Here is a 15,333-nt window from a genome sequence, read left to right as displayed (position 1 = left end):
GTCTAAATTCAAATCCAGCATCTAACCGCTGAGTTACTGATGTGAAGGTTAAATATTCCAAACTTGATGGCAAAGTTAAGAGTTACCTATTGGATTGGTTACTCCCCCAAATTTTCCAGAGAGTACCCTCACTTTAAAGAAAAAGGTTAGTGGGTGCTACAAAGTGTTGATTGAGTGTCTTTTTCTAGTAAATTATTTCTATTTTGGGATTAATCCATGAAAGTATCACTTTAGAGGCCTATAGTTTCTGCACTGTGAATTTTGGTTTTGCTATTTAACTGAATCATTTGTCAAGAAATGCTGAGAAGTATAAAAGAATAATAACTGAAAAATCTTATTGTTAAATGATGCTGAAACAGTAGATATAAAAATAAATAAGAGAATGACAGGAAAACGAAATTTTTTTTTTTTAAGGATCATTTGGGAAATCATGCAGGATAAGCAGTTGTGAAAAAAGACAGATTATTTTCACAATATTGCATTCAACCTTGTTCTGCTCAACTAAAAGAATTAAAAGCTCTTACTGCTGCATGTCAGTTAGCTAAAAGACAAATAGTTAACATTTTCACTGACTTGACTTATGCTCATGGTGTTTGACACCTATTTGGAGCAATATGGAAACAAAGAGGTTTTAGAAAAAGTGATGGAAGCCTAATTTAACATGCAGAAGAGATTGAACAGCTGATTTCTGCAATGATGTTACCTAATAGATTGGCTATCATTAAATGTCAAGCCCACAAAAAGGGCAATGACTTTGTCATTAAGGGAAATAATGCTGTAGAGTTAAAAGCCAAGCAGGCTTCTGGCTGTCAATTGAAATATTATTGAAATCACAACCACAATAGGATGATATAATTCAAATTCAAAATAAAGGTCAATATGAACATCCTACATGGGAAAATAGGGGTGCAAAGAACATTCGCAAGGTATATGGCATTCTCATGAAGGACAGATTGTTGCATCAACTACATTTCTCAATGTTTTTATTTACGATGCGCACGGTTTGACCATTGCGCAAGGGGGGAAGTGATAAGGAAAATTAAACAGCAGGGATACTGGTCTCCATACTTATATGCAATGATAGACGATTTGTGAAGTCTGTACTCAAAACAAGGTCAGAAAAGAAATAAAAACGCGTATAGGTCACATACCAGTGCCAGAAGAACCATTCAAGCATTTGGTTATGTATTATGTCGACATGATCAAGAAAGTGCATGGAAAGCATTATATGCTTGTAGTAATATGCAGATTTAGCAGATGGACCCCCACCACTTCAAGGGCAGAGGTGATGGGCAATAAAAGTAACAGTGAAATACAGATCTTCCTGAATTACAATGAACACAACGCCAGTTCTATGACTCTATATTCTGGACAAAAACCAATTTTCTAGGCTCCAAATTAGTCATGAGACATCCTCTCTGATCAGTATTCTGAAAACAGCAGCTAAAAAAGAAGTCCCTTTGTTTAATTTATTTAGTAACACAGGAACACTTAAAAAAAATGCTCATAACTTCAAATGTACAAATTAACTTTTCAATACAAGTGTATCTCAAGACATCTCATCTAATCCAGGAACATTTCAAACAAAGTCACAGTACTTCGCCAGGTTAACCCCACCATACCTAGCTTTGCTAGATAATTCTCAAAATGACTATGATCTGTGATCACTTTTATAACTGACAACTTAATGACTATAGCCTGATGTACCTTTTAAAATATGTGTAGTGATTTGTAATCACTTATAACTGACAAATCGATGATTATAATCTTTAATCTTGTATTATTCATGTAATTTTACTAAGAACGGTAACTACTCATGATAAAGCCCATCATGTTTACTATCGTTGAAATTCAGGAATGTTTATGTTAATTATTTTTTATATATTCAGTTGTATCCAAGATATAAAATGTTTAGAAAATGTACCATTTCGAGCAGAAATTAAGAATCCTTTACACAAAGGATTGTAAATAAACTTTGAATAGGACAGACAAGTTGACCATGTGACTCTGAAAAGCCGCCTCTGATTGGCTTAGAACATCTCTGGGGTGTGAACAAACCGAATGGGTTAAAAGGCCAGCTTGAACAACCCCCAGTTTGACTTGGAGTTTGAGTTCTGCTCTTGCTCCGTGCTCCACTTCCTCTTCCTCCATGCTCTAGCCCTCATGGCTTTCAGCCTCCATGCAATGTAGAAGTCCAGAAAGGCTCAGAGTAAAGCTAACAGGAAGCCCTTCTCTTCTCTGCGCTATGACACACACAAGTTACGGTCCTCCCAGCGGAAGGCCTCGCTTCAAAGCCCTCATCATCCATCGACGCAACAGACAACAACTATACACGATCTTAACAGATGTCCAAAACATCGATGGAACCACCCAGCAAGGAAACACAACGACATGCAAGTACATCTCCAGACTTTGCTGAAAGTGCTGGTGTCTCTCTAATATAATTCGGGTTACCCGATTGCAAATCGAGTTAGACTGAATTAAGTATTAATGGCTCTTAAGGCACTGTCTACAGACTCCATAAAGTTCCTCTTCTCTGTATAGATCATTTCCATGCAAGTCACTCTTTCACTTTACTCACCAACCTGTTTCATGTTTGTATATGTTAGATTAGTTCAGGGGACAGGAACCTATGGCTCGCAAGTCACAAGTGGCTCTTTGTTAAAAATCAAGTGGCTCGCCGGGTGTCTCACCATTCACCAACACATGATCGTTTAAAACTTTCTAGAGATAATTTTCCTGCAAAAAGTATGGATGCAATTGCAAAGCTTGAAGTCAATGACACTGTTTTGATTTCCTTTCTCCCGAATTTGTCATACAGCCTAATCCTGGTGAACAAGATTTGAAACGAACACCCGCCAAATGCAGATTTTTCATGCATAGTATTTTGCTGATGTACCAGCCACTGTGGAAGGCGACCTGTAAGACGTCTCGGAGTGATATATTACAAGAAATTAGACACAAAGTCGCGCGTTTGACGAAACGTGACAATATATTGAAGAACAGATGAAAGAAAAGCCGCCAATGTGAGTCTGATTTGATATGTGCGCAGTGAGCTCTGCAATTCATGGGTGCAATGAAAGCGCTTCTCCAAGACACGCACATTCATAGAGTTCTGGTCCTCGTTTCCCCACTAACTACTGATCTTGGCTATTAAGAGCATTTTCCATGAGTGATTTTATGAACGTTCATTATTTTTTTATGTGCACCCAATGTGTGAAATAGCAACCACCACACTCCAAATGCGACGAGGCTCAATCCAGTTCGCAAGCTCCTTGTTCAAATGCAGGTATTTCATGTTTCGGGGGGCCTGGGTAGCTCAGCATGTAAAGACACTGACTACCACCCCTGGAGTTGTGAGTTCGAATCCAGGGCATGAGAAGAAAAAAAGAAAGAAAAAAAAGCTGGCTCAGGCAGGAAACATTTTAAACCTAAAGCAGAATTAGTGGAGATGAATGCAAGTAAAATAAAGTTTATAGGATAAAATACAGTTTTACATGATTTGTAATGACCAAATGATGATTTGTTCATTTAAGGCTAATGTTATGTTTGTGCTTCTGTCACACTCACAAAGGCAGCAAATGGATTTAAGCAGTTATAAGCAATGTTACGATGGGCCATTTGTTTGTTCATGCATTTATTTGTAGCGCAACAGTAAGCCTACAGTGTGTTTATTAATAATAATAATGTTTATTTGTAAAGTACTAAATAGAATTTACAAAGTGCATACAGGAAATTACCTGTAGAAAGGACCGTACTGTAGAAAAAAAAAAAAAAAAAAAACACCAATACATAAACTACAAATGAATAATCATTAATGTTTTAGTAGGTATTGTTTAGAATCAAACTAAATTACAAACTGTATCTGTATCTGAACTGTTAACCTGGGCAGTAATCATTACAAATTATTAGTTTTATTATTTATTTTTTTTGGCTAAATTCAATTTCATAAATCTTAATTCTGAAATTATGTTTTATAGTATGGCATACAATTAAATTGCAGTAGGGAACATGACTTTTTAGTAAATAAATATAAAAATAAATTTATATTTACATTTATTAACAAAATATTAAAACTTAATAATATATTAGCAATGCACATTAATGCGGTGAGGGTTATCATACAATGAAAATCTCATACCATTGCACCCCTAATCTACACAATAGATAAAGTTGTTTGTTTATTTAGGGGGGTTGAGAAACTGCTGCGGTTAGAGGTTTTAGCTGAGAGGAGAGGATATACTGAGGGTACATATGGGTGCAAAGATAATTAAAGGTTAGAGAATAGCATAGAACAGGGCTATTCAATTCTGTTCCTGGAAGGCCAAGTACAGCAAAGTTAATTTCCAACTACCTCAAGTAATCCTGAACACCTTGATTAACTGCTTCACGTGTGTTTGGTGAGGTTTGGAGTCACAATCCAACAAATCTGTAAATAAAAGGCCATTACAGTACTTACTTCATAACTTTACCATCTGGTACACAGTAAGGATGGATGTCCACAGGAAGCTTCTCCTTGTTCTCCTGTAGAATGGTCTAGAAAAGTGCAAAGATGCAAACGGAAAATAGATTTTTATTCAACATGTAAACTGCTAAGAAAACATCTAAGCTGCTTCCAGGAGAAATATGATGTCCACAAATAACACCCTGATAGAAGCATTTAGGGGCCGTTCACATACAAATGAGCACATCAAATAGAACAGAATGCGTCTCGAGATGCGTTTTTTTTTTTTTAAAGTTCAAGTTTGTGATGGAGAGCCTGTGAATTGGTCTCATCACAGAATTTTACTGTGTTCCATGGACTTATTTATTGTTTTACTCCACATTTTGCAATATTTATTGGGGTTTAATTGTGCAACTGTTTTTATGCGTCCTATTTATTGAATTCATTGGTGTTCTTTTTAACTCATTCTTATGTATTTATTCAAAGATTTTGTATTTAAGAATGGGGAGGTGAGGGTTAATTTTATTTAAAATAATGGTTTGTTCCAACTAGCAAAGGTGGGAAAATTGTGTATTTAAACCAGCCGCCACTTGAGGAGAGGAAAAAATATGGATGATGGATTGATTGTGTTTGGAGAAACAAGGTTGTCTGCACTGCTTGAGTGCCTAGGACTCCGGCCTCCATTGTTGAAGGAGGGGAGTTGGTACTGCTTTAGTACCCAACAGTTCTAGTTTTTAGACTGTTTTTAAATGACCTTGTTTTTATTTGCTCTTAACACTATTTATTTGCACCTCATGGACAAAGTAAACATCGTTTTGGAATGCCATTCCTTCTCTATGGTGTGATTCTCCTTGTTACTGCCTTGGCCTCTATCACAAAGTTCTTTTAACTTGACACACGTTTTAAAGGCAAAGGTGTCGATGGTCAGAGACGTCCGTCTAGCACGTTTACATGGAAAAACAATTCCAAAACAGCACAGATGACACAAAAACATTTAAAATGGGATTAAACTCACTTCATAGTAAAGGTCAGATGGTTCCTGGATGTCCTCGCTCACGGCCTCAAGGTCATCAGGTATCCATGGTAACAGGCGGCATCTCCTCACAAGAGAGTTTGTCTCTCCATATGCATAATCACGTGTGACTTCATCTGATGGAGATGTTAAAACTCATTACATCAAACAGATCAACTTTAATAAAATCACAAACCAACATTACAAGCATCAACAACCTAATTTCGCAAAGTTAATTTCAGAGGAAAAAGGGTTTTGTTGTCCAAAGGTTGTCCAAGACCTTTACACTCAAAAAGGAAAGATCCTGACAGCTGTCATCACTGGCTGTTTTCTTATTTAAATTTATAAAGAGAGGAGATCAAAATGACTTTTAAACAATTTTACAGAGATTCTAAAAGGTTATTTCAGCTATTCTGGAACTTCCACCAGACTAGTACAGGGGTGGGTTCAGCCCTGTCTCTTTGGTCTCGAGTTGAATTCATTCACTAGCAATTGTTATATTCAAAAGGTAATCAAAGTCCTCTTACAAGGGGCCTGGGTAACTCAGCAAGTATTGACGCTGACCACAACATCTGGAGTCACGAGTTCAAATCCAGGGTGTGCTGAGTGACTCCAGCCAGGCCTCCTAAGCAACCAAATTGGCCCGGTTGCTAGGGAGGATAGAGTCACATGGAGTAACCTCCTCATGGTCGCTATTATGTGTGGTTCTCGCTCTCGGTGGGGCGCGTGGCGAGTTGTGCGTGGATGCCACGGAGAATAGCATGAAGCCTCCACACGCGCTACGTCTCCGCGATAACACGCTCAAGCCACGTGATAAGATGCGTGGATTGACGGTCTGACGCGGAGGCAGCTGAGATTCGTCCTCCGCCACCCGGATTGAGGCGAGTCACTACGCCACCACGAGTACTTAGAGTGCATTGGGAATTGGGCATTCCAAATTGGGGAGGCAAGAAAAAAAAAAAAAAAGTCCTCTTACATTGTGCATTTATTCAGGTTGTGTGTATAATTATGAATATTACATGTCATTTGTGTATTTCATCTCTGAGGGGTGACTGAGGGTCTGACCCATGTCAGGAATGCAGTAACACTGCTTGCTCATTTAGTTTGGCTCCCAGAGAACAAATATGCATGCGAGTTGTAGTTAAAGGAATATTCCGGGTTCAATACAATTTAAGTTTAATTGACAGCATTTGTGGCATAATACTGATGACAACAATTAATTTTGACTTGCCCCTAGTTTTCTTAAAAAAAAAAAAAAAAGTTAAAAAGTTACAGTGACAATTATACTTACAATGGAAGTTAATGGGGCCAATCTGTAAATGTTTAAATACTCACTATTTTAAAAGTATAGACACAAGAAATAAACAATGTGCTTGAATTTAGTCTGATAAAATCACTCACTGCTTTTCTGTGTAAAGTTATGGCCAATTTTAAAAACTTTGTTGCCATGACGATGTAATGTCAACAAACACTAAAATGGCTGTAAAAATGATGATTTAAACAACTTTAAAGCTCAAATAATACACAAGTTTTAACAGAAGAATTAATGTAAGTGCTTTTATAAAAATGTAAGATTCACATTTCTGCTTTTAAACCCTCCAAAAATTGGCCCCATTCACTTCCATTGTATAGTGCCTCACTGTAACTTCGATTTCTGCTTTTTCAAAGAAAAGTAGGGACGAGTCGAAATTAATTTTTGTGGTAATCAACATTGCCAAAAATGCTGTCGATTGCACTTAACTTGTTTTGAACCCGGAATATTCCTTTTATTCATCAATCAAATTTTGATTAAAGCAAGAGTTTGTGCGTTTAAGTTTTAGGTCATACATATATTTACTGAAACAAATGCATTCTTAATATTTGTAACTAAAAGTATATTTCAGCCTAACTTTTCTTTGTTGCATTTGAACGATCTGTTCCATCTTCATGTTTGTAAATCTTGAGGGAAAGATAGCCACTCTGTTTTGTTCTGTCTAATGATGCCATTGCAGGGATTATTTGGAGTTTTGAGATTGATGCGAATAAGCCAGATGAACTGAGCTCCATTACCATAAAAGGAGAATAACCTCTTGATTTATGACTCGCACACTTATCGGCTGACCAATTTGACTGTTCAACTACATGAATGTGTAAGACTGGCACAAAATTATCTGCATCACTTCCGGTAAGTCAAAGAGCTCTGCGAGAACCAATGTCATAAAACTCTACACAGAAGACATCTCTACCTGAGACAACACACCCCACTGATTAGGGACCATAAAACACAAATCACACACACATCTGTTCTCTCTCTCACCTCAGGTCACTTTAAGGACACCAAAAAACTAAGTTATGATTTATCCTGTTCTGTAATGTAAAAGGTTTTTGATCATGCATATTTGGTATCGTTTGAATGATCTCATTGCGACTGGTAACACCGTCTCATTCCTTTCCAGCAAAATCAAGTCACTAGTAAGGTTTCAGAGTTTAGTAGAATTCTGTAAGTATCAGTATGTCCCTCCCACAGGAACCATATGGAATTCTTTGTAAACATAAATGCAAGCTTCAAAGAACTTGCTTGCAACCCCTTAAATTGTAAACCAAATCCTAAATAACATCAAACACACACATCTGAAATAACAATAGAATCGTTTGGTACTTAAGGAAGGATGGCAGAGGAGCTCAGGGAATTTGACTTATTATTGTCTAATTAGAATTGATGAATGTATTTTACCTGGTAAATAAATTGTTACATTTGAGTTTATTCTGATTTATTCTGAAATTAGTGTCTTTAGTAGATTACGTTAAGTCCATGTTTCTACAAATCTACGACCAGGTTAGTAGCGGACTAATGCTCAGTTCTGAGTGGAGCATGGGGCACACACCGACTGAGACTTTAGAGCTCCGACTAACAAATTGGCATTAGTTCAAGTGTACTTTGAGTGTACAGGCTCGATATGGAATTTCCATTTAGTACAACATGAAGTTGATCGACCAAGCCTAAAGTGAAGTCTAAACCTCTGGTTATTGTAATATTTTCTAGTTAAGTGTACATAGGATACTATGGCATGATTATATAAAGCTATTTTAACTTGGGTATTGTTGATCTATCTTTGTAAATTTAGTGGTCATGACCTCTGGGTAGAAATAATGTTACTCTAATTAAGTGTTTACTATATAAGGGGACTAAACAAAATACTTTTAGATAAAATGGCAAGCATGAGCAGCCATCTAATTAGTATTTAGTCAATTAGTGTTTTAATGACCAATACTGGCGTATGTGTGACCGTGAGATCTGTGTACACGGCCGATGCGAGACTCTCTAAGCGACAGGAATCCGAATGAACGAGTATAATATAAAATAGAGTTAAATACGATGATCAAATGTTAAACCAAATTTAATAATAATAATAATAAAGATTGGAATATTAATATAACCTTGGAAACTTTTATAACTGGAGTCAGATAAAATAAACAGGGATCATAAAATGAATAATATAGGTATTTAATTGGAACAAAATAACAAACTGAATGCCCACGATAAGAAAGAACGCGCGGGTGACCTTCAGCCACGCTATTGGATACCGTCCTTGGGCCAACTGGGTGGCTTCCCTATTCCTCCTTTACCTTATTCCCCTTCTCCCTTACAAATGCAATAATTCAAAATATTTTTTTTTTAAACACTATGTTTGGACATTTCTGGAATGGTGCAGGCTGATCCAGCAGATGGAAAATAACTTCAATAACTCAGATGAATTGTAGAAGGAATAAACTTTAATTTTGTAAAATTAAGACATAAAAATGAAATAAAATGAATAATGAACAAAAGTAAAATTACAGAAATTAATGTTTGCTTATAAATTGAGTAAATACATCTAAAGATATATTCAAGGACTAAGTCTTTGAGCGAAACTAATAGTACAGAGTATTGTCTTGTATAATGAACTAAGTTGAGTAAATGGATAAAATTTAAACTATGAATTGAGTAGAGTTGAGGCCTCAAAGTTGGAGTCAGATGTGGAGGGCAAAAGAGCAGAGAGGTTAGTATATCACCCAAATGGCCCTTTCCCCCTGCAGGTACTAAAGTCTGTTTTAGGTACTTTTCCCAGGAACTAGTACTTTATCACATTCGCACCTAAGGAACTATAGTTCATCTATTTTTTTTCCTGGGATGATGGATATAAATAATCAGATGTTTATTGAGAGCAGGTAACTGAACTCTATTATACACTAAACTGTCCTGAAATCTAGTGAACATGAGGGAAGTATTGCGTGCCTGTTACTGTGTGGTAACTTGCATCATGACTTTTTTTATTTTTTTTTTTATAGTCAAACAATGAGTGAGTATTTCAGTACAGTAATTTATAGAGTCATAAATGCCTTTATTGTAAAAGATTGTGTTGATAAATAGGTTTATAGTGCTTTTAACAAGATGACATCACTATGAGGGTACTTTTGTGAGTTGGAATGTGAAAGAGGAAAAGTCTCCACGGTTGATCCGTTCCTCAGAGTTCTCATCTAGAAAGTTACTAAAGGAAAAGTACCGAGACTGTAGGTGAAAAAGGGCCTAAAAATTCGTTAGGGGTTTTATACCCTCTGTGTAGGTTCTAAAAGCACTTCCTTTGTTGATGCAAAAGTTCTGCATGATGTCATGCAATAACTCAAGGTGTCGGGTCAGGCTGTTCTGACCTATCGAGTGCAAAAATTGTGGTTAAGTCTAAGGGTACAAAACAAACCCTCTTGCATGTTTATTCTGGCTAGGTATCGTAAATAGACCTTTTTCACCCTCCGGGTTTTGGAACGCGGAAGTAAACGTTTGCAGGGTAAACTTCGACAGCGGTGAATGGGAGATCACAGCAAATATTATTTTCCACTTACTCATTTGCTCCAAGACCAAAAGAAAAAATCCACTGTTTCATTTGAATGTCTTTCCAGAAGAGGAAAAGAGCGGGGAGAAGATGCCAAATTTACTGTCAGTCTCTCAGCAGCTGTAATAGAAACCACCTCGCATAAGTGGTAATTCATTTTTTTTAAACTAATTCCAGGGTAATATAACACAAAGGATAATGTTTTAAATTTACACTCAATATTTAAAAAATGAATGTTTGTGGTGGAAGTTCTGTAATAACGACTCAGAGTGATGTGACTTTCTAATAAGTATTTAATGAACACACTTGCAAGGTGGACTCAAAACCATATGGAGACTCTAATGGTGGTGAGCAATGAGCCTCCAAATTCTTTGGTTATATGGGCCCTAGGAGACAGCTGGATTTCATTATTCAGCATTCCTGATAACAGACTTACTCTCAACGAATAATTGGTTTCTCTCTGGTGCCAGCCGTACCCAACTCCAACCTGCCCCAGCCATTTGTTAGAAAAGAAAAACATGTGGGAGTGGTACAAGGCCACTCTGTCTCCAGGGAGTGTGAGTTTTAGTCATGCACCCAGAGAGAAACACAGAAACACACACAGTATATTCATTCAAGACTTAATGTATGATTGTGATTACACATTACTTAGTATACAGTATTAAAATGTCTATTACAATAATATAAAAAAAAATTGCTAGATTTAAGCTGATAAATAAGGCTGCAATGCATCACTGTCTGTGAAAAAGGTCTATTCCTGAGCTCAACAAGGTAAGCAAAGCAACTGAGACATCCTCTGTCTGTCTCGATTGAGCAAAGTTTTAGACAATTAAGCATAAAACCCAGACACTAAGATCCCTGGTCACCAACTCTGAGGTCTCTGGAGGTCATAGAGTTTGCACGAACTTTCATGCAATGAGAGGAACACAATGTTCTAGCATACAGGTTTAAACATAATTGAGTTCATTGATGATATGACTGCATAGATAAATTAATATATAAAAATGGATATGAATATTGCTTAATAGCGGATTATAATTGATTACAAATATACTATCATATAAGCAAAGGAAAATCATCTGTCCACATGCATCATTTAATTATCTGTACTGTTCACCTATCACACTCTGTATTTGTAAGAGATGATGTCAATTTATTTGCATATGCATATAATTACCGCTGTTTCAGTCCGGGGTTGTTCTAGACATTAAGAGGCCCCAAGCAAATTTTATTTTGGAGGCCCACCCTCCCCTTACAAAACATATTTCTGATTTGGAAACTAAAACTATAATGTTATAGCAGTAATGTAAACATCAGTTTTACTTCAGAGTAGCTCACACCATTACAGCTGAAGTCAGTAGTTTATATACACTTAGGCTGAAGTCATTAAAACTAATTTTTTAACCACTCCACAGATTTCATATTAGCAAACTATAGTTTTGGCAAGTTGTTTAGGACATCTACTTTGTGCGCAAGTAATTTTTCCAATAATTCTTTACAGACAGATTGTTTCACTTTTAATTGACTAACACAATTCCAGTGGGTCAGAAGTTTACATACACCAAGTTAACTGTGCTTTTAAGCAGCTTGGAAAATTCCAGAAAATTATGTCAAGCCTATAGGCAATTTAGCCAATTAGTTTCTGATAGGCTAATTAGAGGTGTACCTGTGGATGTATTTGAAGGCCTACCTTCAAACTCAGTGCCTCTTTGCTTTAAATCATGGGAAAATCAAAAGAAATCAGCCAAGACCTCAGAAAAACCTTCACAAGTCTGGTTCATTCTTGGGAGCAATTTCCAAATGCCTGAAGGTATCACGTTCATCTGTACAAACAATAGTACGCAAGTATAAACACCATGGGACCACGCAGCCATCATACCGCTCGGGAAGGAGACGCATTCTGTCTCCTAGAGATGAACGTAGTTTGATGCAAAAAGTGCAAATCAATCCCAGAACAACAGCAAAGGACCTTGTGAAGATGCAGGAGGAAACAGGTAGACAAGTATCTATATCCACAGTAAAACAAGTCCTATATCGACATAACGTGAAAGGCTGTTCTGCAAGGAAGAAACCACTGCTCCAAAACCACCATAAAAAAGTCAGACTACAGTTTGCAAGTGCACATGGGGACAAAGATCTTACTTTTTGGAGAAATGTCCTCTGGTCTGATGAAACAAAAATGTAACTCTTTGGCCATAATGACCATTGTTATGTTTGGAGAAAAAAGGGTGAGGCTTGCAAGCTGAAGAACACCATCCCAATCGTGAAGCATGGAGGTGGCAGTAGGATTGCAACGGTATGAGATTTTCACTGTACGATAACCGTCTCAGAAAATATAACTGTTTCACGGTATATGGTATTACACAATTATTATTATCGGTTACAATGACCCTTAAAGGAGCGAAAGCAGCAGGGTTTTTTTTTTTTTTTTTTGGTTGAACAAACACTTTATTATAATTGAAACTTGAAACCATTTTTTTTTTATTGAAGTCTCACTTTTGAAAATAAATAAAATAAATAGAATAAGAAAGCAAACAGAATTATAATAAACCAAATTATAAACATGATAAAAAAAATAGCATGTAACTATAACATGTTATAAAGCAAAAAAAGTGTAGGTCAGTGTAGCTAATCTTAAATAATAGTAATAATAATAACAAATTATAGTATTCATGAAAAAACAAGTACTAGCTGAAATACATCTTGAGAAATGCCACTGTTGATATAAAATGAGGTCTAAAAGATACTACCTTTAGATTATTTAATATGAAACTATAACATTGTCAAAATATAACTTTTACTCATGTAAAATCATGAAACAATTTTGTAAAGGTGATGATGCATAATGAAAAAACATCCAGGTGACGGAGGATGAATCTCAGTTGCCTCCGCGTCTGAGGCCGTCAATCTGTGCATCTTATCACGTGGCTTGTTGAGCGCATTACCGCGGAGACCTAGCGCATGTGGAGGCTCACGCTATTCTCCGCGGCATCCACGCACAACTCACCACGTGCCCCACTGAGAGCGAGAACCACATTATAGCGACCACGTCAACTGTAATTGATTTTATAATAGGTGTGTTTGACTTCGGGGCTGCACAGACTGATCGGTGTCTGTTGTAAAACATATTGGTTTAAAACAAAAATTTATGTGAATTTTTTTTTTTTTTACCATTACTTGTTTTTATGAATTACTGTGGTATGATATGCAACATAAGTGGTAGCTTATTCAAATAATCACTTCATCACATCATCTGCTTCAAACAATTAAATTTCTTTCAAAGATTCAATGCCATAAACTTTGAAAGTTTTGGCAAATCTAATAAAAAAAATAAAATAAAATAAAAATAGTTTTTGACTAGTTCTTCCTCAAATGTGCTCATTACAACAGCCTGGTAAATTCTAAACAAAATTTTGTTACCTGATGAATTGATAAAAACCTGTACACCCCGGTCTCACAAGAGTTGCATTGCAGCCAGACAATCAGAATGGATTTTCTGCCAGCTCGTGCCATTTTTGCTGTAATATGCATAATGCTTGCTATGAATGGTCTATGATTATTCCATAGGCAAGCTGTCTGAGACTGTTTGTTTTGCAAGTACATCAACTAAAACAGAAGGGATTGCAAAATAATCAATCCCACATCCATAACACATTTATGTAATGACATACTTTTATTACTATTAATATTCATGTTACGATACATTATAGCCATTTCTAAAATGCCAACACAAAGAATATGCTTTTTTATTTCCCGCTTTTTAATAAACACTAATACAATAAATATGAAAATAAATAAATAAATAAATGTTTTATTAACATTTGTAAGGCTGGCACCAGGATGTCTACACCCAAAAGGCTCTGTGAGAGCCAATATCATAACTCTCTCACATAGAAGAGCATCTCCACCTGAGACAACACACCCTACTGATCAACGACCATAAAATGCAAATCTCATTCACATCTGCCTCCTCTCTCACCTCAGGTCACTTTCGGGTCACCAAAAACTAAGTTATGACTTATCCTGTTCTGTAATGTAAAAGGTTTTCTGATCATACATGTTTGGTATCATTCAGGAGGTCTCAGTGCAACTGGTAAAACGGTCTCATTCCCTTTCAGCAAAGTCAAATCACAAGTAAGATTTAAGAACTTAGTAAAATACTGCACTCTATCAGGGACCAGATGCTGTATGCAGATTAGGTGGATTCTCTGTAAACATCAAACGACCTACTCAATCACAAGTTTCAAAGGTCTACCTTCAAACCCCTAAATTGTAAACCAAATCCCGAATAACATCAAACACACATCTGAAATAACAATAGAATCGTTTGGTATTTAAGGAGAGGTGACAAAGGAATCAGCGAGTCTGTAGTCAGATATCCAGCACTGCTGTGCTGTGTTCTATTGCCAGGTATGTTTCTTTGACTTGTCTTTTATTTTTAGGAATGTTTGTTTATTCTGATCATGTGTGAAATTGGCTTTGATTTTTGTAATTTACGTTTTAAATCCTACCTGGCAAATAAATTGTTACTTTTTTATTTATTCTGTATTCCTCAGAAATCATTTATCATCAGTAGATTCGAGGGATGCCTTTTGTTACCGCAAACTTATGTTAAGGATAATGATCATTACTGGAGCTTATGAATAGGAGAAAACCACGTAAGACTACCAGTCACTGCTTATCACCGTCTTAGCAAAGCTGTATGAAACATGACTAAATAAAACTATCATCTGGTTATGAGCAAGCAGTAGGCGGCCGAACCAGATGATATTAGTAAACCCTGCAACCGCTGACTATGAACGGAACTGGTGATTTTATATAATATTACATTTATATTAATAAGTGTTTTTGTGCTCAGAAAAGAACAACACAGAAATCTTCAGCCATTCTATTGGAATCCGACACTGGACCAATAGTTTGGTTTATACCCTTTTTTACAAGTATTGTACTGGTTTAGAAATAGACCACTCAAAACCCCTTATCCATCAACCATTAATATGAATAACCTATTAGAGGAATGCATCACATAG

At 36.4% G+C, this 15,333-nt stretch overlaps 1 protein-coding gene across 1 annotated transcript in view; it reads right to left on the bottom strand.

Moving 5' to 3' along the window:
• Positions 1 to 15,333, bottom strand: part of ttll12 (tubulin tyrosine ligase-like family, member 12) — a 48,276-nt gene that overhangs the window by 19,376 nt on the left and 13,567 nt on the right. The window contains exons 5-6 of the mRNA XM_051688558.1: positions 5,460 to 5,593; positions 4,460 to 4,536 (exon numbers count right to left, since the gene is read on the bottom strand). Coding sequence (XP_051544518.1) covers positions 4,460 to 4,536; positions 5,460 to 5,593 — 211 coding nt within the window. The remainder of the gene's footprint in view (positions 1 to 4,459; positions 4,537 to 5,459; positions 5,594 to 15,333) is intronic.

Source organism: Myxocyprinus asiaticus, chromosome 45 (assembly GCF_019703515.2).
Source record: "Myxocyprinus asiaticus isolate MX2 ecotype Aquarium Trade chromosome 45, UBuf_Myxa_2, whole genome shotgun sequence".
NCBI classification, from domain to species: domain Eukaryota; kingdom Metazoa; phylum Chordata; class Actinopteri; order Cypriniformes; family Catostomidae; genus Myxocyprinus; species Myxocyprinus asiaticus.
Note: the sequence above shows the minus strand (reverse complement) of the source record. Positions and strands in the feature narration are given on the sequence as shown.